Here is a 21504-nt window from a genome sequence, read left to right as displayed (position 1 = left end):
CTTATTTCCCTAGTACCTCGATGGAGTTGCTCTACGATGGTATCACTAACAAAATATAGTATATCTACAGAGCATAGTCTCAATGCATCTCAACCTCGAACGTCCAGAAAAGAGGTTGAAGAACATCAAGTAGGGAGAATATGAGAAATTCTCCGTGTTTATCGAAAGATGGAAAACTGTCGCTAAGGAAATTGATTCCCTCCCAAGCGAACAATGACATATTTATATGATCTTGGAAAACGTTAATGGAAGATATTATGTTGGATTCGTCATCAAAACCTTCCAAAATATGAAGAAATTGCTAAGGAATGACAATAACTTCGATGTCGCCATCGAGAAAAAAAGGGAAAGAGGGAAAAGTAGTCAAAGCTATCCCATTCCCAAGTCGTTTTCCGAGAAAGAAAAAGAAAGAAGTACACCAGGTAACTACTGCCTGGAATGAGAAATTGCCTCAAAAGACAAACCCAGGTAAGCTTCCACAACCTAAGGTTGTACAACCACTCCTACCAAAACTACACCTCCAAAGGTTCTTAGACCTCTTAAGTCTTTGACGACCTAAGAATTTCTGTAAATCAAGTGATGAAAATTCTTTAGGAAAATAATCTCGTCAAACCTCTTTCCCCTAGAACAGACAGACCATTCTTGGAAAAATATGAAAATGCTTGGTGTGACTACCACCAAGCAAAGGGCCACGCTACCGACTATTGTAGTTCCCTCAAACATCTGTTCTAGGGCTTGATCGATCAAAACATGATTGTCAAGCCGGAAATAAAAAAGAATCTGCTACCGGATCACTAAGTCATAAGCTCACCACTAACGAAGCATCTCTTGACTCCAATGCATTACTGGACCTGATTCATGACGCCGAACCAGAGATCAACATGATCAATCCCTGGCCCAAAACGAGTGCCCACATCTATGCCTCGATAGACATCGTGGCTACACGTGGTGGAACATATTTTCAACATAGTTTAATAAAATCACACCAGCCAATGTGCCACCCACCTCCCAACTTCTTGTAGGAAACATAATGGAGAATGAGCCCAAAGCTCTTAACTTAGGAGACAACCTCCTAAGTCAACTGAAAAGGAAGAATGCTAACATTTCTAGAAAATCCTTATGTACTCCATCGAGCATAGGAAAGTAGTCCTCAATGAGTTAAGAAAGATCAATGTTCGTGCTAACACCATCCCTGAGAAACTAGTAGGAATCATATCCTCTAGTTCACAATACAACATGATCGGCTTTGAAGACAAGGATCTTCCCTCAGCCAAATCAAACCATGATAAAGCCCTCTACATTTCTAGAGAAATGGAAGGAAATACTTTTCTGATGGTCTTGATAGACAATGGATATGCTCTTAACATATGTCCTTGGAGGACTCTTAACAAGCTTGACGTATCCAAAGACAAGGTCATACCATCTGACCTATATTTCTGATGTTTAGACAACTTTCGCAGCGAGATAATGTGTTGTCTTAAGAGCCTGTCCGAGTGTTCGGCATCCCTTTAAAGTAATGTTATCCATTATAGGTAATTTTAGATAGATTGATAAAGTAATGTTATCAATTATAGGTAATTTTAGTATATAAATTTATTATTCTTTACATTTATATTTATTAGTGATCAAAATTATAATAATTTAAACAATTATCAATAAATAATCTTTTTAATTATCAAATGAATCACATTATAAATTATAATTTAGATCATATTTTATAAAATACAAAGTCTGAAATAGCTAGTAATAAACAGAGCATGACTTTCATAACTAAACAAAAAAGATTGGAAAGAAAAAAAAAATCACTCTCTAATCCATAGTTAGTTGAGAACATTACATTACTCTTCTTCTTTAATTTGAAATAAACTTACATCAATTAGTGATGAACCATATATATTTCTGTTATTATTATGAACAAGATTAAAAAAGCAATCACCAAGAAAAGAGCTATAATCAAATCGAAACAATGAGCGTGTATTTTGCATTTGCATCTCCTAAATCCACATTTATAGCAGAAGTTAATCCCACATCTGCAATATCATATAAATTATAATACATTAACAAAAACCATCAATGGAGAATTCAAAGTTAATGAAAAGTCAAGAGAGAGAAAGAGAGAAAACCTGCATCTAATGATCGAACAACCTCCCGAATGCTGAACGTAATGTCTGCATCTAGGGCACCTCTTCCATGCATTCCTCTCCGCAAGAATCCCAAAAGCGACGTCGTTTGCATCCCTCGTAGCTCCACTTTCTTCACATGAAAAACCAGCATGCCATAATGTATTGCATTTGAAACAGAAGGTTTTTTTACAATTAGGGCAAACCGATCTCTTCAAGTCCCTTCCGCATTCGTTTACCACTAGAGCCGAACATTGTTGATTAGGACAATAACAATGATTCAACCCTAGGATGGTGTCCTTACAGAGGAAATCACACCATTTTTCAAAAAGTTTAATGGGGAGGATTAAACGACAGGAAAGTGGGTCTAGATCGTAATCGCAGCATAAGCCAGGACACTTGATCGAGGCTATATTGTCATCTTCAACCTTGACTTGAATGTATTTGGTAATGCAGTCTTTGCAGAAAGGATGAGTGCAGAGGTCTTTGTTCTTGAATCTCTGTTCTGGTGAAAGGGTGGGCTCTATGCATATCTCACAGGTGAAGGTCGCTAACTCAGACTGTTGCTCCGGTGAGAGTACGGTGGCCGGAGCCGGAGGGGTGAAGGAATCTGAAGGAAGATGAATGGAGTTGCCCATAGTTACAGTTTTAGTGAGATAGAGAGAGTTCACATAACTTATGAGAAAGACTTTGATTTGAGAGGGATGAGTTTCCTATGTATTAGTAAAATTGAAATGGGAAAGCAACACAAATTAAAATTGAGAGGGATGAGTTTCCTATGACAGATATTGGGTTCGATCCCAATAAATTAAGTTTTGAGCCTAATTAATTATGTTGGCAAGTTATGTGCTTAATCGGTGTGACACATTTTTTTTTATATTAGTAAAATTAGAATTATAAAAGTTTATTTAAAAAAATATATTATTATTTTTACATATAATTGAATATTTTTTTTTATATGTATCTGTTACGACTTGTTTCGCAAGGTGTGTTTTGGGTTCAAAAATCAAGTTCTTGATCCCTAAGACCGGTGAAAATTCTACAATCAAATGCCAGCGGAAGGTTTTCAATAGAGAATTTGGGGGTGAGGGATAGAAGAATCAAGAGTGTGAAGAGAAATATTGTTGGTCTATACCAAATAGTCCATAATAATAATAATAGACGAATAGGGACGAAGTCACATCTTCATCATTCTATTCATGGGTCCTTGGGGAAAAAACATCAGCCTTATATAGGTGATGTCTTGCCCCAGAATATTCGTTTACAACAACTACTAGAAAATAACAGAATTCGATTTGTAAAATAGAAAAGGAAAACAAAACAAAATATTAATACAACAAAACAGAAATATGGCCCATGTGCACCATAGGACCGAGACCGGGTGCTGAAAAAGGTTGCTGAAATTTATTCTAAGGCCGAGGCCTTGATTTTAGACCGTAACAGTATCATTTATAAAATATATTAAATAATAATAATAATTAGTTCCAAAATTCTATATGTTTTCAAATAAGGTAGCTGCCACTAACTATTTACTAATTCACTGCCTGTTTGGATTTAATTACCAAGTTATTACTTGGTTTTGTATCTACCTTAATATATGAAAATTAATAAAATTTGGTTTTGTATCTACCTAATATATGAAAAACAATAACATTGATAGTGATTGCTAACAAACGCAACAATTTGATGATAAGAATGTACGTACCTACCATATTTACTGTAAACCCTGTATGCTCTAAATATAATTTTATTTTATTAAAGATTAAAATATAAAAATGGGTTGGCAATGTAGAAAGTGACATAAAGAGAACAAAATCGTATCATATCATATATTACCTTAAATGCCCACAACCACAAGTCTTTAGTCAATAATCAATAACTTTAAATTTATTTTTGTTGGTAAAAGAAGAAAATGTGACCACATTATTCACATAAATAGATTGCAAAAATTAATAACCACAAACATTTTTAGTCACACACTTCTTTGGAGAGATGCACATTTTCTTTACTTCATATTTTTTTTAAAATAAAATTTGTCGATAAATAATTATATGAAAGAATATGTCGTTTAAACACATGTCGTGACAATGAAATGAAACCAAACATATAATACAAATAGGACAAATTGTAAACAGATAAAACTAAAACAAAAGATATTTTTGTCTATTAACACTTAATACAAAGTTACAGGTCAAAATCCTCTCTTCTAGCCTAACAACAACAAGAGGTGGATATTAACTCTAAAGTTCTGGGTTCGAGCCCGTTAAGTATGTTTGCGGGCTACATACGTAATTCGTTGTCACATTTTTTATTTTCCCAAAAGTTACTTGTCAAACTACAAAAATGACCTCAAATAATCTTACAAAACCGCACACCTCACTTGTCATTATAAGATGAATAATCTGAGATCCAAAAACCATATTATTTAAAAAGAAAAAACTATAATGGTAATGGAGTAACATAAATAAGCATCATTTAATATTGTCCATAAGATATGAGAAATAATGCATACTCCAATAATGGTAATGAAGTAACAAAAAGAAATGTTCCATCTAATTGAATGAATATAAGTTTTTTTTTTTAATTTGAAAGTAGCACAACCCACAATTATTAATCTCACTTCAATTTAAAACTTTCTTATTGTGGGAAACGAATAAAAGATTTTTGGTTGCTTAAGAAAACAAGTAATTTTATAAAATTCTTTAATAATGAATCATCTATTATTTTGGGAACAGTTTGAGATAATTTTATAAACTTGTATTTAAACTAATTTTACATCCCATCAAGTTGAAAATATTTGAGATTCATATTAAAGGGAATATTGTTGAATTGACAATGATTCAATGCCTTCTAGAGTTTGGAGTAGATATACATGAGGCAATGAAATTTTGATTTTTTGTATTATCACGAATAATGTTATTTAACACGTCCAAGTCCAAATACATATCATTTATAAGATTACTCAAAAAGATTCTTCTATAACAAATATTTAATTTTTGAATATTTTGAGATTACAAAAAATTTAATCATTTTACTTTGGCCAGGAGATATGTATAGCCTAAAAATTTGGAAAAACATGCTAAATTCAAAACAATTTGTTTTTTAAGATAACATCAACTCTTAATTTAAAGTTTCTCAAAAATGTCATAAGTACATATAGAGACGTTTGGATAACACATTATTATTGGATAAAAAACGAAATATTAGTATAAGGAGAGAATGCTTAAATTATCGTGGCTAAAAATCAATATTTACATTAGTTAGTCTTCATGATGCAGCGTGCGTGGCTAGGATGAACCTTTATCAAGATTCGTTGATTCTTACGAATATCGAAAGTTGATAGATATTGAGGAAACCTCGTTTTCTGATTAATAATCTTCCCCTAACAAAGTGTTTTAAGATTCTTTTAAATACTCAAACCCTAGCTTGCAAAAGAAATAAACAACTTTTAATAAATTGCAAAAAAACACCCGAAACTAATAAAAATGCGATTTTGAGCCCCTAAACGTTTCCGCCCGAAAAACACTAGGCAATCGTCGAAATCTGACACTTGCGAGATATTTTCGGATGCTGCAACTTTCGCATAAACGCCTCTTCGACTCGCACCGCATCATTCCCCCCAGGGTAGAAAAGATTCGTCCTCGAATCTGGAACCGCATCATCCTCATCAGAAGAAGACTCACCCACAAAAGGAACAAGATGCTTCACATTGAACACATCAGAGGTACGCACATGGCTGGGAAGGCGTAAACGATAAGCATTGGGGTTGATCTTCTCCACAATCTCAACAGGACCAATCTTCTTAGCAGCAAGCTTGCTATATTCATGAGCTGGAAAACGATCCTTAGTCAGAATAGCCCACACAAAGTCACCAACTTCAAAATCAACAGCACGCCTTCTCGAATCAGCCTTCTCCTTGTACTTGGCAGTAGCAGCAACCAAGCGGTCATGAGTGGTCTGATGAACCTGAGCCAACTGACCAACAAAATCCGCAGCAGTGGAATGAGGACGCACCTTGCTGGGCAGCGCTAACAAATCAAGAGGAGCACGCGGAGACAGCCCGTAAATCACATGGAAAGGACTGAAACCAGTGGAGCGATTAACAGCATGATTGTGAGCAAACTCGGCCTGAGGCAGCTTCAGATCCCAAGCCTTAGGATGATCCCCAACTAAACTGCGCAGAAGGTTCCCCAAAGACCTATTAACAACTTCAGTTTGGCCATCAGTTTGCGGGTGATAGGCACTGCTAAAATTCAGCTGAGTATTAACCAAACGCCAAAGACTCCTCCAAAAGTGACTCACAAAGCGAGTGTCCCGATCAGAAACTATGGAGGCAGGAAGTCCATGAAGGCGATACACATCCCTGAAATAAAGCTGTGCAACAGCCACAGCATCAGAGGTTTTCTTGCAGGGAATGAAATGAACCATCTTCGAGAATCGGTCAACCACCACAAAAATCGAATCAGAACCACGCTGGGTACGTGGCAGCCCAAGGACAAAATCCATACTGACATCAGACCATGGTTGAGTGGGAATAGGCAGAGGCAAGTATAACCCGGCATTAGTCGAAGCGCCCTTAGCCAACTGACAAACACGACAACGAGCAACAAAACGCCCCACCTCTTTGCGCATCGAAGGCCAGAAATAAGAAGCTGCAAGAAGCTGGAAGGTACGATCACGCCCAACATGGCCTTCTTTCTTGAGATCCAGTTTGCTAAACACAGAAACACCACCCAACTGATCCAACAAGTCATCCAACCGGGGAATAGGAAACCGATAAAGCACTGTAATCTTGTTGATAGCACGACTATCAATGCACATACGCCAAGACCCATCCTTTTTTGGGGTAAGAAGGGCCGGGACAGCACAGGGACTAAGGCTCTCTCGAATGTGTCCCTTAGCCAGCAAGTCCTCCACCTGTCTACGCAACTCTTCATGTTCTTTGGGACTCATGCGGTAATGAGGACGGTTGGGTAGGGCAGCACCTGGAACCAAGTCAATGTGATGCTGGGTATCACGCAAAGGAGGCAAGGCACAAGGCAGATTCTCAGGAAAAACATCTGCAAACTCCTGTAACAGCGGCTGCACTGGAATAGGCACCTCAGAACTAGCACCACAGGTAATCAGCGAACAAAATAGAGCAAACACCATGCAAGATTCGACCATGGCGGTCTGAAAAGGACCCCGAGACAACAAGGTGGCAGGGGGAGACGCATGATGAGTGGGGGCAGCACCCTTCTTGGGCTGATTTGGCATCAACACAATCTTGGTACCATGAAATAAGAACGTGTAGGTATTAGCACGCCCATCATGTATAACAGACTGATCAAACTGCCAAGGGCGACCAAGTAAAAGGTGACAAGCATCCATAGGAACCACATCACAATATACAGCATCACGATAATGGGAACCAATGGAAAAATTAACAAGTACGCGCTTAGAAACTGTAACATCCGTACCTTGACTCAGCCAGGACAGACGATAAGGCTTGGGGTGAGGTTCAGTGGACAGACCCAGCTTCGAAACTGCAACCTCAGAAATCACATTCTCACAACTCCCAGCATCAATGATGAAGGTGCAAACTTTGCCACCGATGGTACAAGTGGAATGGAACAGATTATTACGTAACCACTCGTTGTCAGGAGCACGAGGGGTTAAACATGATCGACGAATCACCAAAAGGGGGCCAACATCACCAGAAACATACTCCTCCGCTGCCTCATCATCATAAACATCATACACTGGCGCTGAATCTGAAGGAAAAGCAGAGTCAGGATCATCCACCTCAGTAAAAAGACCACGATTGGTGGACTTTGGGTTGCGACACTTTGCTTGGCGATGGCCAACTTCACCACAATTGAAACAACGCAAGCCACCGGGACGTCCCTGCGGGGGGGGCTGTAGTGCCGCGAGGGGGGGCTGGGGTGGGATGGGCCGGCTGGGAAGAAGAACCAATGCCACTAGTGGGGACAACCTGTTTTCCAAAGCTACCCGAACCGCGCCTGGCTAGCTGTTTCTCAGCCTGTGAAGCACGCTGATGTGCCTCAGAAACAGTCAAGGGATCAAACATATTCAAAATATCCTGCAACTGGAGGCGAAGGCCACCAATATAATGAGAAACCAACTGGAGAGGGGACTCAGACAGGTCAACACGAGCCACAAAGGTGTAAAACTCAGTGGAATAGTCATCCACGGAACGAGAACCCTGACGAAGATTCTGGAACCGTTGGTACAGGTTACGTTCGTAATTATATGGTAGAAACGCAGCCCTAATATGCTTCCTGAATTTGTCCCAATTCGTGAGCTTTGCCTTACCATGACGAACACGTGTCTGTTTCAACTGCTGCCACCATGCTTGTGCACGACCATGTAAGCGGATCGTAACAAGGGGTACACGACGATCTGTAGGAACTTCCTTGAAATCCAGAATCTCTTCAACCTGAGAAAGCCAATCAATAAACTCTTCCGGTGGTAGACTACCATCGAACTTAGGGATGTCCACCCTGAAAGCCTGCTCCCAGCGATGATTGGGGCGTTCAGGGGATCGATTCCGAAGACCACCGAGAGGGTTTTCATCTGTCATCGTAACATCATCTTCAGGGTGGTGCATGTGCATAGATGCATCCATCCGTTGCGTCAACCATTTAACCTGCCGCCTCAAATCGTCGTTATCACGGTGAAACTCAGCGTTTTCACGTCGCAACTCAGCAAGGTCACCATCATCAGCACCAGGGGTAGGGTTGCGCGGCTGTCTTCGGGGCGGCATACCTCAGGGTCGACTGGAAACTGATACCAACTGATGCAGCGTGCGTGGCTAGGATGAACCTTTATCAAGATTCGTTGATTCTTACGAATACCGAAAGTTGATAGATATTGAGGAAACCTCGTTTTCTGATTAATAATCTTCCCCTAACAAAGTGTTTTAAGATTCTTTTAAATACTCAAACCCTAGCTTGCAAAAGAAATAAACAACTTTTAATAAATTGCAAAAAAACACCCGAAACTAATAAAAATGCGATTTTGAGCCCCCTAAACGTTTCCGCCCGAAAAACACTAGGCAATCGTCGAAATCTGACACTTGCGAGATATTTTCGGATGCTGCAACTTTCGCATAAACGCCTCTTCGACTCGCACCGCATCACTTCATTAGTCGTTTTCTTTGCTTTTGTCACTAATCTTTTATAGTCGTTATTATTGATTTCGGCACTTACATAAATATGCATTGAAATTACTTTAATTTTCGGTTAATAGCTTATGAAAAATTGTGGCTAATATCCTACACTAGTGACTCTTGAATATCAAATCAATATCTGATATACAAGCCATTAAAACAAACTTTCAATCCATTTGAATTATTTACCTCCACTTGCTTAAAGTAAATATATATTTTTTCATTTAAGTTTAAATCTATAGGGAAAAAAATTATTAATCAGATAAAGAATAGCTACTAAAGACTTCTAAAACTATTTCCTTGTTTTTTTAGTTATTTAATTTGTTAGAAAATGATCATATATAATTAAACACTCAGAAGGGATTATAATCATAACTAAAAATATAGTATTTTTAAATCTTGACTATAATATTTAAAAATATTTAAGTATTTTCCTTGTAAATTGCTTGTAAATAGACTTATTTGAAAGATTAATGATATATTGCAAAATAAGTGTAAATTGCTTGTAAATAAACACAAAGTATACAGAATTCATGGTTTATTTCACTATTTTTGTACCTTAATTATTTTAATAGACTTTTATGATATATTTAAATATTAGTGTATTTTTCTTGTAAATTGCTTGTAGATAGACACGGTTGGAAGATTCATATTATATTGCAAAATTAGTGTTAATTGCTTTTAAATAAACACAGACTGTAGATAAATGGGTTTATTTCAATATTCGTGTACCTAGTTGTATGTCCAAGCATTACTCTCTTTTAATTATTTTTTTTTTACCTTTTAATGAAAAGTTTTATAGTTTATCAATAATGATCTAATTAAAAAGCGTTTATATTTTGTTTTGTCTTTTAACAACAAATTTTTGTAAGAATCGGCTTAACAGACCAAAAGATTAAGAGTTCGATTTCATCTAAAAGCACTTTAAGTTTAAGTGTGGGCAATATTTCCTCGTTATTGCATATCAATAACAACTGTTGTTTACATTGTTATTTCATATTAACGAGGACACTAAATTGATATATATTCTTTTATTGTTAATATTAATGAAAACAATTATATTAATTAAAATTAATTATTGGTAATAAACCATTATAATTCACCTTCTTCACGTAATTAAAGTGTAATTGAATATCTTACCAAATTTGTAATACATCGTACATTAATAAAACTTATCAATTAAGAATAAAATATTAATTAGGGTAGATGCAAACTGTCTATTAATTCCAAGATGGCTTACTTGTTATAAAGATGTCAAACCAATTTTCATATATAAAACAAATTATTACTACAGTTTTCTCATCGATTAAGGACTAGTATTTTTTTTTTTTGGTAGGAGTTCTGAGTATTTTTATTTTAAAATTGTCTATTTAATAAAAAATTATTTTAAAAAAATGATAAAAGTATAACATGAAATTTTTTGTAGATAAAATAAATCCATTAAAGATTATTTATTCTAGAATTAATTTCTAGAAAGTAAATATCTTTATAATTTATTACGGCTTAAATTTATCTTTAAATTTTGTAGGATAAAAAAAATTATTTAATATATAAGTTAAAGTTTAATATTATTTAATATTTTATTAAAATTATCTTCCCAATTATTTAATTTGGTTCAATCTCTCACTTGCTCAATATACCAAATAAAATGTAAATAATATAGAAATAATTACTAAATGAAAAAAAATGAAGTTAATATAAATAAATAAAAACTATATAAGTAATATTAAAGATAAACATGCATACCACAAAATTAGAAGGAAAACAAATTAAAACATGCCCTTTTTTTAAATAACAATAGGGAGAATTATATAGTTTTAATAATAATGATATTGTCTTGCCGTTTAATTTTATTAATTATAAAATTTAATCATTGAAATTCAAATCCTAAGATTAAAATTGAACTGAATTGAAATTTTAGAATAAATTTTAATGAATGAAAATGTTAAGAATATATAAATTAGCAAAATCAAAAATTCTACCCAACATCTTTCTAATTCAAAATTTAGGTTTGAAATTAAACATTAACATAGAATTGAACTTTATAGTCTAGGAATTAACTTATAGAACAAATTCATAATTAAACATAATTTTAAGAAAAAAACATATCACTCATTCTACCTTTGTCTTTGTGCATTTGCACCATTGGCTATTCTTCTTCGTTCCGCACTTCTTGCAAAACTGAATCCCACCTCTTTTAATTGATGGGTGAGCAACCTCCCCAAAGCTCAGCAAATTAATAATAAGTAATATTAAACCAAACTAGCATTTAGCCCGTGTATTTGCACGATTAATAATATAAATCTAACATTTTTAATTTTATTTTTAACCGTTTTAAATTTAAAGGCGGGTTAACCCACAATCCGACCCAAATATCCAAATTAACCACAACACTCGACCCGGCAATCCGGATACTTTAAAAATAAAGCATCATTATATATATAGAGAGATTAGTTAGTTAAAAAGTTAAACTTATATTAATATTAAAACGTCCCGCGTTTATAAAATTTGGTGTTGAATTTAAAATATAAAATCTTTGTAGCCTAGTTGGTTAAAAAGTTGTACTTGTTTTGTTAGGTTGCAAGTTCAAAACATACTTCTAGCATTTTTAATTTTATTTTTAACCGTTTTAAATTTAAAGGCGGTAAACCCACAATCCGACCCAAGTATCCAAATTAACCACAGCTCTCGACCCGACAATCCGGACACTTTAAAAATTAAGCATCATTATATATATATATATTAGAATTTTATATAATTTGATTGATAATTTGATCTAAATTTCAATATTGGAATAAATTTGGTTGAAATTATATTTCTTCTCATCTAATTGATGGTATCAATTTATGTTTCGTCGTGTGTAATAGTTTGATTTTTCATCAAGTGTTCTTTAAATAAACAAAATTAAATTTTAAATTCATAAAAATAAATTTTTATAATTTTAAATATTTGATAAATTTTAAAATTTAAATTAACATTAAATTTTAATTAAAATTATCTTTTATAAAATAAAACAATTCAAAATTAATTTGATTTAAATAATATTATTTCTCTCTAAAATATAAAAATGTATACATAAATAATATTTTGTTTATATTCCTATTCGTACAAATACACATTATTCATGTTAGTTGAATTAAATATAATAATCTTTTAAATACAAAGCCAAGTATGCACAATGTTTGTTCGAATTCAAAATTCAAGATCGAAATTAAATAATATCATAAAATTAAACTTAAAAGCTTAGGAATTAACTTGTAATAAAAGAGGACAAATTCATAATTAAACACACTTTGAAAAAAAGAAAAGAAAACCACTTTAAGATCATTACTTCACCCTCTTAGCATTATTAGTTATATTTATTAATTAAATGTTGAACCAAGGTTGTGCATATGAAGATCAATAATGCAAATACTATCGTAAACAGAGAAAGCAAATGATCAAACTAATCATGTTGCATTTAAGGGTTCTTCGGTTCGGGTTATTCGAGTTATTCGGTTCGATTTATTCGAATTTTTATTTTTTTAGTCAATTCGAAAACCGAACCGAATTCGAATAAATTTTAATTAAACCGAATCGAATTTGATATTCGGTTCGAACTTCAAATAATTCAAATTCAAACCGAATTCGCTTTTTTTTATGTTTGGAACTAGCATAACTCTAAATAAATTGCACCAGAAAAGAATTTTACTCGGGTCTGTACCGTGACAAGGTATTATTCTACCACTAAACCACTAATGCTTTTATTTCTTTTTTATTTAATTATTAAATCTTGAATTCAAAATACTCTAATTGGATTATTTTGAACTTTTTCTTAAACTAAGTTTGGAAGAATAAATAAAAAAATAAATAAATTCGGTTTTCGGTTTGGTTTTCAAGTTGAAACCCAAACTCGAAAACCAATTCGAAAACCGTATTTAAATTCGAATTGGTTCGAAATTCGATTAAAAAACCGAAAATGAAATTCGAATTCGGTTTATTCGAATTCGGTGAATTCGAGTTCGGTCGGATATTCGGTTCAGACCAAATATTGAACACCCCTAGTTGCATCTTCATCAATAACTAATCTTCTTCATTCTGCCTTTGTAGCAGAACTAAATTGCTAATCTGTATTAATGGGTTGAATTTTCATAATGCAGTCATTTAAAAAAATGGACATATATAAAGTGACGATGAAGAAACCTGCATAAATTGATTGAGTAACCTCCCCGAAACAAAACTTAGTGCCAGCATTTAGAGGGCCGACACAAAATTATGGGTCCATGAAAAAACAAATTGTGACCCACAAAGTTAAAAAATATAATACAAAATGATAATAAATAAAATATTTACATATAAATCATGCTTCTTAGAAATATTAAGTGTATCTTTGTAACCCCACAAAAGTTTTTTGGTTTCGATTTCGTGAAATCTCGAAATTCAAGAAATTTAATTTCAGTTTGCATGTCAAGTTTGCATGTCAAGTTTGCATGTCAGGAATTTTCTTTTAAAATAAAATATTATTTAAAAAATTTTCAAATGATTCCTTACAGCTTTTTGAAATTATTTTAAAATAATTAATTTCGGGATTCAATTTTAAATAATTAGGGGATTTACAATAATCAAATCACAGTTTGATTTTTTAGAAATCTTTTAGTTTAAATTAATTAAACATAATTAATTTAAAATTTTGAAACAGAGTCACCAATTAATTTTTAAAAATCAATAAAAGTTAGACATACATATTCAAACGTATTGACCAGAGTTTTTTTTAGTTCGTAGTTTGATGATATTTGGGAAATAGTTTTTGCGCTTTATCCTCCGTACCCGTTTTAAAAACAGTCTCTACTTATAAAGTTGACTTTTTAAAATCGATTGTATAATGTTTGAGTTTTAACCAATTATTCTTCTCGTTCTAGTCATGCTTCTAGGCTTTAGCGTTATTTAAAATATTAAAAAAATAATAATTAAATGTTGGTACGTACAGATAACAAAGGAGGTTTATAATTGAAGAATATCTGTCATTTTAAGGGTGTTAGAGTTTAGAAATAAACATCAAACATGCCTTAGTCAAAATAATTTTTGTAGAAATATCCCAAAAATATTTTGAAATCATTTTCGAAATTTGAGGGATTTTTAGAAAATAGTTTGTGGTTCCAAAGTTATAAAAATAATTTTTGGTTTTGAAAAATGGAACCAAACCGACCTTAAGACCGAAGTCCTAAGCCTTGGATATATTTTTATGGGATGAGGGGTCTAAAAACTCTCGGTCTAGTTGCTAAAGATTCTATCCTTGGCTGAGATTACCAGTGTGGGTGTATAAATCCATATGTCCTAGGTTAGCCATGGGCTACGTTCATCGGTCATATGTTCAGGGATACTCGGTTCTAGGTTGAACCTCCAGGTCCTGGAAAAAAATTCTCGGTCGGACCTCTCGGTCCTAACTCAAAAGCATCGATCGGACCACTTGGTCCTAGATCAAGAACATCGATAGGACCTTTTGGTCCTAGCTAGTACAAGAACATCGGTCAAACCTCTCGGTCTTTCCAAAATCCCTGCTCCTATGTCTCGGTCCTAGGTTTGAATTTCTTGTTCCTAGGTTTCAGTCGGATCTTGGTTCTAGGCTAACAAGCCTCGGTTCTCAAGAACACAAAAGTGCAGTTTTATAAATTTATTTTATTAGTTTAGATTTTTTGATCCAAGGGTTTGGGTAGCTTCACAAAGCTCCTAAGAACACGTTGATCATCATCTCTAGGTACTAATTAATCTGGATGATGATCAAATCGTTCAAAACAGTTTGTAATTAAAATTTCGAATTTTTATTTTAAATCTATTTTGAGGAAAATGAGTTATCCAATAACTTCCTTATATCTCATATACTTGATTGGTAGCAAAACAAGAACACTGCCTGTTCGTTTTGACAAATCAATAACTAAAAAAATTCAATTATTTTATAAATTTTGATTTTGACCAAACTTGATCGGGATAGATTAAACATTACCCAAACAGTAGCAAAACATCATTACAATCATGTTGAGATATTTTTTAGACTGCGATTCAAGAGAATTAGCCCAAGAACAACAAATATGTTTTTTTTTAAATTTAAATTTTGGATTTTCTGTTTTAGGTTGATTAATTGTCTCTAACCTATCCAGTAAGTTTATAAATGTTCCTAAGATCAATATCCAACCATAAAACACCATAAACAACAATCATACAAGCTTATGTAATTTAAAATATAATAATTTCAATTCCAAATTGTAAATATGAATTAGAAGGTGATTGGAACCTTACCAAGGATTGGAGAACACTTCTTGATTCTTAGTGAAGTTTTTGGAATGCTTAGTTCCAAGCTTTAAGGCTTTAAACGAATTTTCAAAAAATCCAGAAGCTTTAAGCTTTAATGGCGAATTTTTTGTAAATCGTGATTTGAAGTTGGAGATTAGATTCCTTGGCTTCAGAATGACTCAGGGAATGTATTTATAGCATCTCTGAGTCGCTGGAAGCTTCAAGCAAATCGAATCAGCCAAAAGCCAATAATATCATTTTGGTTGTTCTTAATCCCACTTGAAGATATATGGATGAATCACCCCTACAAAAGTAGTAGAAATGATCACCTAAGTAGGATGATCATTTACGCGTTTGAATCGGCTAAGTTCCAAGTTGGAAAAATCAAAGATGGATCTTCATCCTTATCTTGACAGCGTCGCAATGAGAAAGACGATCGGAGACCAAAACAATGTCGTTTTGCGCGCGTTTGGCATTCTGTCACCGATCTATCAAGGCGTCGTTTCGTCTAGACGTTTCATTAGCAATCTGGATAACGGGCGTTAGTGATTCTATGCAATACATGCGCACAATTCCTCGATTACAACGGGGTATGCGGCCTGCTCCTGGGCGTCGGATGATAATCCAATGCTCATCCGTTGGCTGTTGCTTCGTTTGTAACCATTCTACAGAATTTCAGCTACACCCGATTGCGAATTTATTTTTTATTTTAAATCTAAAGAGATATTTTGAAATTGATTTTCTTTTACTTTTTGGCTTTAATTTTGATCTTTGTAAATACACAAAATAATAAATATTTTACCATTTCTTTTCTTCATATTTTAAGGTTAAATAAATAATTTTGAAAGATGAAATGGGTACCTCATTTTAATCCCTAATTTTTTCTAAAATTATTTTAAGATAAATAAGTACAACATTTACCCAAAATAATTTTATTTTTATTATTTTGATAATTTTCTTAATTAATTAGTCTTTAATTATTATAATAATTAGCATAATTAATTGTTTTAATTGAGTTTTGGCCATGAGGTTAATTATTTTGATTATATTTATTATAAAAATAAATCAAAATAATTATTTTAATTTTATATTGATTTTAGTTCTTACAGAGTGCCCATTTCGAATCGAATTTGAATACAACAAACCGATTTTTGAAAATGTTGATTTGAGTATGACATTCATAAATGATCATATGATCAATCTTCAACCATAAAATACCATAAACATCAATCATACAACCTTATGTAATTTGAAATATAAAATTTTCAAATTCAAATTGTAAATATGAATTAGAGGGTGATTGGAACCTTACCAAAGATTGGAGAACACTCCTTGATCCTTAGAGAAACTTTTGGGATGCTCGAATAGAAGCTTTAAGGCTTTACACAAATTTTCTAAAAATCCAGAAGCTTTGAGCTTCAATGGCGGATTATCTCTAAATCACGATTTGAAGGTGGATATTGGATTCTTTGGCTTCGGAATGACTCAGGGGATGTATTTATAGCATCCCTGAGTCGGTGGAGGCTTCAAGTGGATCGAATCAGCCAAAAGCCGTTAATGGTATTTTGACGGTTCTTGATCCCACTTGAAGATATGGGGATGAATCACCCATATGGAAGTAGCAGAAATGATCATCGAATTAGGGTGATCATTTCAGCTTTTGAATCAACCAAAAGGTTGGACTATTGGCTAAGTTCCAAGTTGGAAAACTCAAAGACGAATTTCCTTATCTTCGCGGCGTCGCGATGATGAAGACGATCGTAGGCCAAAACGACATCGTTTTGCTCGCGTTTGGCGTTCCGTAAGCGATCCGTCAAGGCGTCGTTGCGTCTATGCGTTCCCTTAGCGATCTAGATAACGAACGTTAGCTGATCCGTTGCAATGCGCCCGCGTGCTTCCTCAGTTACAATAGGGTACGCAACCTACTCTTAGGCGTTGGATGAGAATTCAACGCTCATCCGATGGTTTCTGCTTCATCTGTAACCATTCTACAGAATTTCAGCTACACACGATTAAGAATTTATTTTTTATTTTAAATCTTAAGAGATTGTTTGAAATTGATTTTTCTTTTACTCTTTTGGATTTACTTTCGATATTTTTAAATACACAAAATATTAAAATAAATATGATAAACATTCTATCAATTTTTTTCTTCATATTTTAGAGTGAGTAAGATTATTTATGAAACCTATTAGAAAAGTGAATAAAAACTTTAGAGAAAGAAATAAACTTGAATGAAATTCTTTCTATTGAACTTGTAAAATAAGGAAACTTAAACATTAATTAAGAGTTGAAGAGTCTTATTTTCTAGAGATAATTCTAAGAGACTTGGATAATCTAAGAGACTCTTGAATAATGAAAAAACACATTTATTATTATTATTATTACTTTAGTTTTTAACACTGTCCAAACTTAGATCATAAATCTTCGAAAGAATCTTTAAGAAGTATTTTTGTGAATATATCAGAAATATTGTCTTCACTCCTTACTGCAACCATCTTAATGATTCCCTCCAATACATTTTCACGAATAAAGTGATGCTCCAACTTAATGTGTTTTGTCCTCGCATAAAACACAGGATTTGAAGTCAATTTAATAGCATTCAAATTATTTCCATGTATAGGAACTGGTTGATCAAACTTGACATGAAGATCCTCCAAAAGTCTACGAAGTTATATGCACTTTGTGTTGCGTGAGATGATGCTTTGTATTCTACTTCTGTCATAGACAAGGATACCAATCATTGTTTCCTACTACTTTAAGATATGTTAGTGTTTACACAAAGAAAAAAAACTTAGATATGAACATTCGATCGTCACAATCTCTAGTAAAGTTAGCATCCGTAAATCCTTGCAAAACAAACTTTGCATCTTTCTCGTATAGTAGACCTATATCTAATGAGGTGTTAATATACTTTAGAATTTTCTTTACTTCCTCGAGGTATGGTTTCCTTGGCTCATGTATGTATCAACTCACCACTCCAATTCTATAAGAAATTTCAGACCTTGTTATAGTTAGATAAATCAAACTTCCCACAAAATCACGAAACGGATGAGAATCTGGTAGACATGTTCCTTCGTCTCGACTAAGTCTGAGATTTACGCCGAGAGGAGTATAACTCCTTTTTCTATCTGTCATAACAAATTTATCTACCACCTTTTATGCGTAGTTGATCTGCAATACAAACAAATCTTTCTTGAAATTTTCAATTTTTAGACCAAAGAAAGTTCCAAGTTCACCAAACTTCTCATCTCAAAGCGAAGCGAGAGCTCATCTTGTAGCTGAGCATCCTCATCATAGTTACAGTCCGTCAAGATTATGCCATGCATATATAGAAGCACCACCAACATTTTCCCTTCATGCTTCTTTATAAATAGACTTGAGTCGGATTCTAAAGCTTTGTACCCACGATATTCTGCAATATTTCCATACTAAGCGCGCGATGCTTGCTTTAATCCATATAATGTATTCTTAAGTCAACAAACCAACTAGTGACCATCCTTCTTCTCGAATCCATGTGGTTGTTCCATATATATTGGACAATTAAGTTCTCCGTAGAGAAATGCATTCATGACGTCTAGTTGCCACAACTTCCATCTAGAACTTGCTATTAAGGCCAACATAGTGTAAATTGATGATATCTTCGTAACTAGACTAAATGTTTCCTCGTAATCTTCTCCATACTTCTGCAAGAATCCTCGAGCGACCAATATAGCTTTGTATTGATATATGATTCCATTATCATTTCACTTGATCGATACACACACTCACATGTGACTGCTTGTGTACTAGAAGGCTTTGGAATGACGTCCCATGTCTCATTCTTCTTGAGAGAGTGCATTTCCTCCTCAATTGTTGTCACCCACTCCCTGATATTCTTTGTTTCATTATAAGAAGTAGATTCCTTGTTGTCTATTGCATTTTCCAAGAAACAAGAGAAGGTTGTTACAAAATTATCATCCCTAAATCGACAGGACCTTACAATGTTCCTTTTTTGTCGAGATTCCCCATTCTGTTGTTTACTAAATTCTTCATGATGTGGAATTCCTGGTAAACTTTCAATTTTTCTCTTTCATTGACCGAAGTATCTTGAGCTAATTCAAGACTCCCTATGTCACTATTATCACTACTAGAGGAGCTTCCCGTATATGTGGGTATGAGATGGTTAGTCTGAACAACTTCCTCAACATTCTTGATGTAGTATGAATAGATTTCATCGAAAACCACATCTCTCGACACAATGCTTTTATGGGTTGATGGATCCATACACCTCCACCATTTCCTTCTCTCGTCATAACTGACAAACATGCACTTGACTTCCTTTACATCCAATTTGTTCATTCTCAAGTTTGGAATATGGACATAACAAGTAGATCCAAAAACTTGAAAATAATTAACACATAGCTTAAAACTATAAAGCATTTCGAATGGAGATTTAAACTTATTTGGGCTAAGCGGAACTCGATTGATGACTTGGGAAGCACAACTCAAGCCTTCTGGCCATAAGTACTTTGGTACATTCTTCCTATGTAGCCACGAATTACAAGTATTTGTAAGGTGTTCAATCTTCCTTTCGGAAATCCCATTTTATTGTGGGGTCTCTAGACATGAGAGTTCTCTTTTTATGTCATTTTTCCTACAAAACAATTCAAACTCTTTTAAGCAAAATTCATCATCATTGTTTGTCTGTAGTACTTGAATTTTCCTATCTTATTCTCCTTCTATCATCTCCTTGAACTTAAAAATTTTAGAGAACACTTTGAACTTATCTTTCACAAAGTACACCCAAGTGAACCGGGAAAAATCATCCACGAACAACAACATATATTTACTTCTCATGTACGAGGTAGTCCGAGTTGGTCACATCAAGTCACTGTGAACTCGATCCAAAGGACCCTTGCTTCTCAATACAGAGTTGTCGAATGGAAGTCGACGAGCCTTCCTCTATTGACATCCTTTACACACACTTCCCTCCTCGATCCTCAGATATTCTAGTAGACATTTGACAAGTTTCTTTTGAGACATAACACTAAGCTTAGTCATATTGAGATGCCCAAGTTTGCATGCCATAAAAATGATTTGTTTTTGTCGTTCACCTTTTCGATGTACGAATTTGATGCTGAAAGGACAAAGAAATCATTTACCCGAGTTTTAGAGTGAAGCACATCCACCTTGATTTCTTTCACGTTCCTTAAAAACTTTACATCATGTGGACCAAACAATATGAGATTTTTAGCATCTACAACATTGACATGAAAAGCCATGTCCTAGTCCTCCTCAACACATTGGTCAAACTTTTCTCCGAGATTTGAACTAGCGAAATTTCCATCCAAATTTAGTCGACAATTTTTCTTTAAGTGTCCAGTCTTGCCGCACCTATAACACTTAAGAGGCTTGTTAGGAATATTTGAAGAATCCTAACTTGTTTCTTCCTTCATCGACTTTTCCTTTTTCTAGTTTGATTTATTCACGAACAACGCAGTGCTCGACTCCTCCTTTATACTCGTTCTAACCATTTGTGTGACCAACAACACTTGAGATGACAAGTGATTTTCGAACTCCTCGAGTGAAGGTTGTTATACTCATCCTTGAATCAAGGTGTTAAATGGCGTATACTCGAATCGAAATCTTCGAACAATATAACTCTTCGTTCGAGCCTCATAAATTTTCTCATTTGGGTTCAGGAAAAAAATTTATGAGCATATATTATTTACCTTAAGAAAGAACTCCGAGATAGTTCCGATTTTCTTTGCGGCTGCCAACTCTTTTTCAAGCATCTGGAGACGAGCCTCATTCTTCTTGTTGAAAAGACGATCAAGCATTTCCCATATCTCACGAGCAGATCCACAGTCGATTATGTGCTCAAACAGACTATGAGAGATTGACCTCTTCAACACAAATTCGACCTTCGCGTTGAGTTTCTTCCACTTCATCTATGCTTCCTCA

At 34.2% G+C, this 21504-nt stretch overlaps 1 protein-coding gene across 1 annotated transcript; it reads right to left on the bottom strand.

Annotated features, from left to right (window-relative positions):
• Nucleotides 1–1953: 1953 nt before the first annotated feature.
• LOC124915961 (E3 ubiquitin-protein ligase RSL1-like) lies at nt 1954–2758 on the bottom strand. The gene is made up of 2 exons (XM_047456702.1): nt 2146–2758; nt 1954–2030 (listed from the first exon to the last, which is right to left on the bottom strand). Exons 1-2 carry the CDS (start codon nt 2756–2758, stop codon nt 1954–1956), a joined length of 690 nt encoding a protein of 229 aa, XP_047312658.1.
• Nucleotides 2759–21504: the final 18746 nt, after the last annotated feature.

The sequence above is a fragment of the Impatiens glandulifera genome, chromosome 9 (genome assembly GCF_907164915.1).
Source record: "Impatiens glandulifera chromosome 9, dImpGla2.1, whole genome shotgun sequence".
NCBI classification, from domain to species: Eukaryota; Viridiplantae; Streptophyta; class Magnoliopsida; order Ericales; family Balsaminaceae; genus Impatiens; species Impatiens glandulifera.
Note: the sequence above shows the minus strand (reverse complement) of the source record. Positions and strands in the feature narration are given on the sequence as shown.

Excerpts from the sequence above, each read along its gene's own strand:
- LOC124915961 (XM_047456702.1), bottom strand. The coding sequence starts at position 2,758 with ATGGGCAACTCCATTCATCTTCCTTCAGATTCCTTCACCCCTCCGGCT. Across the intron at positions 2,031-2,145 it reads TTACGTTCAGCATTCGGGAG|ATGTGGGATTAACTTCTGCT; the intron begins GTTGTTCGATCA and ends ATGATATTGCAG.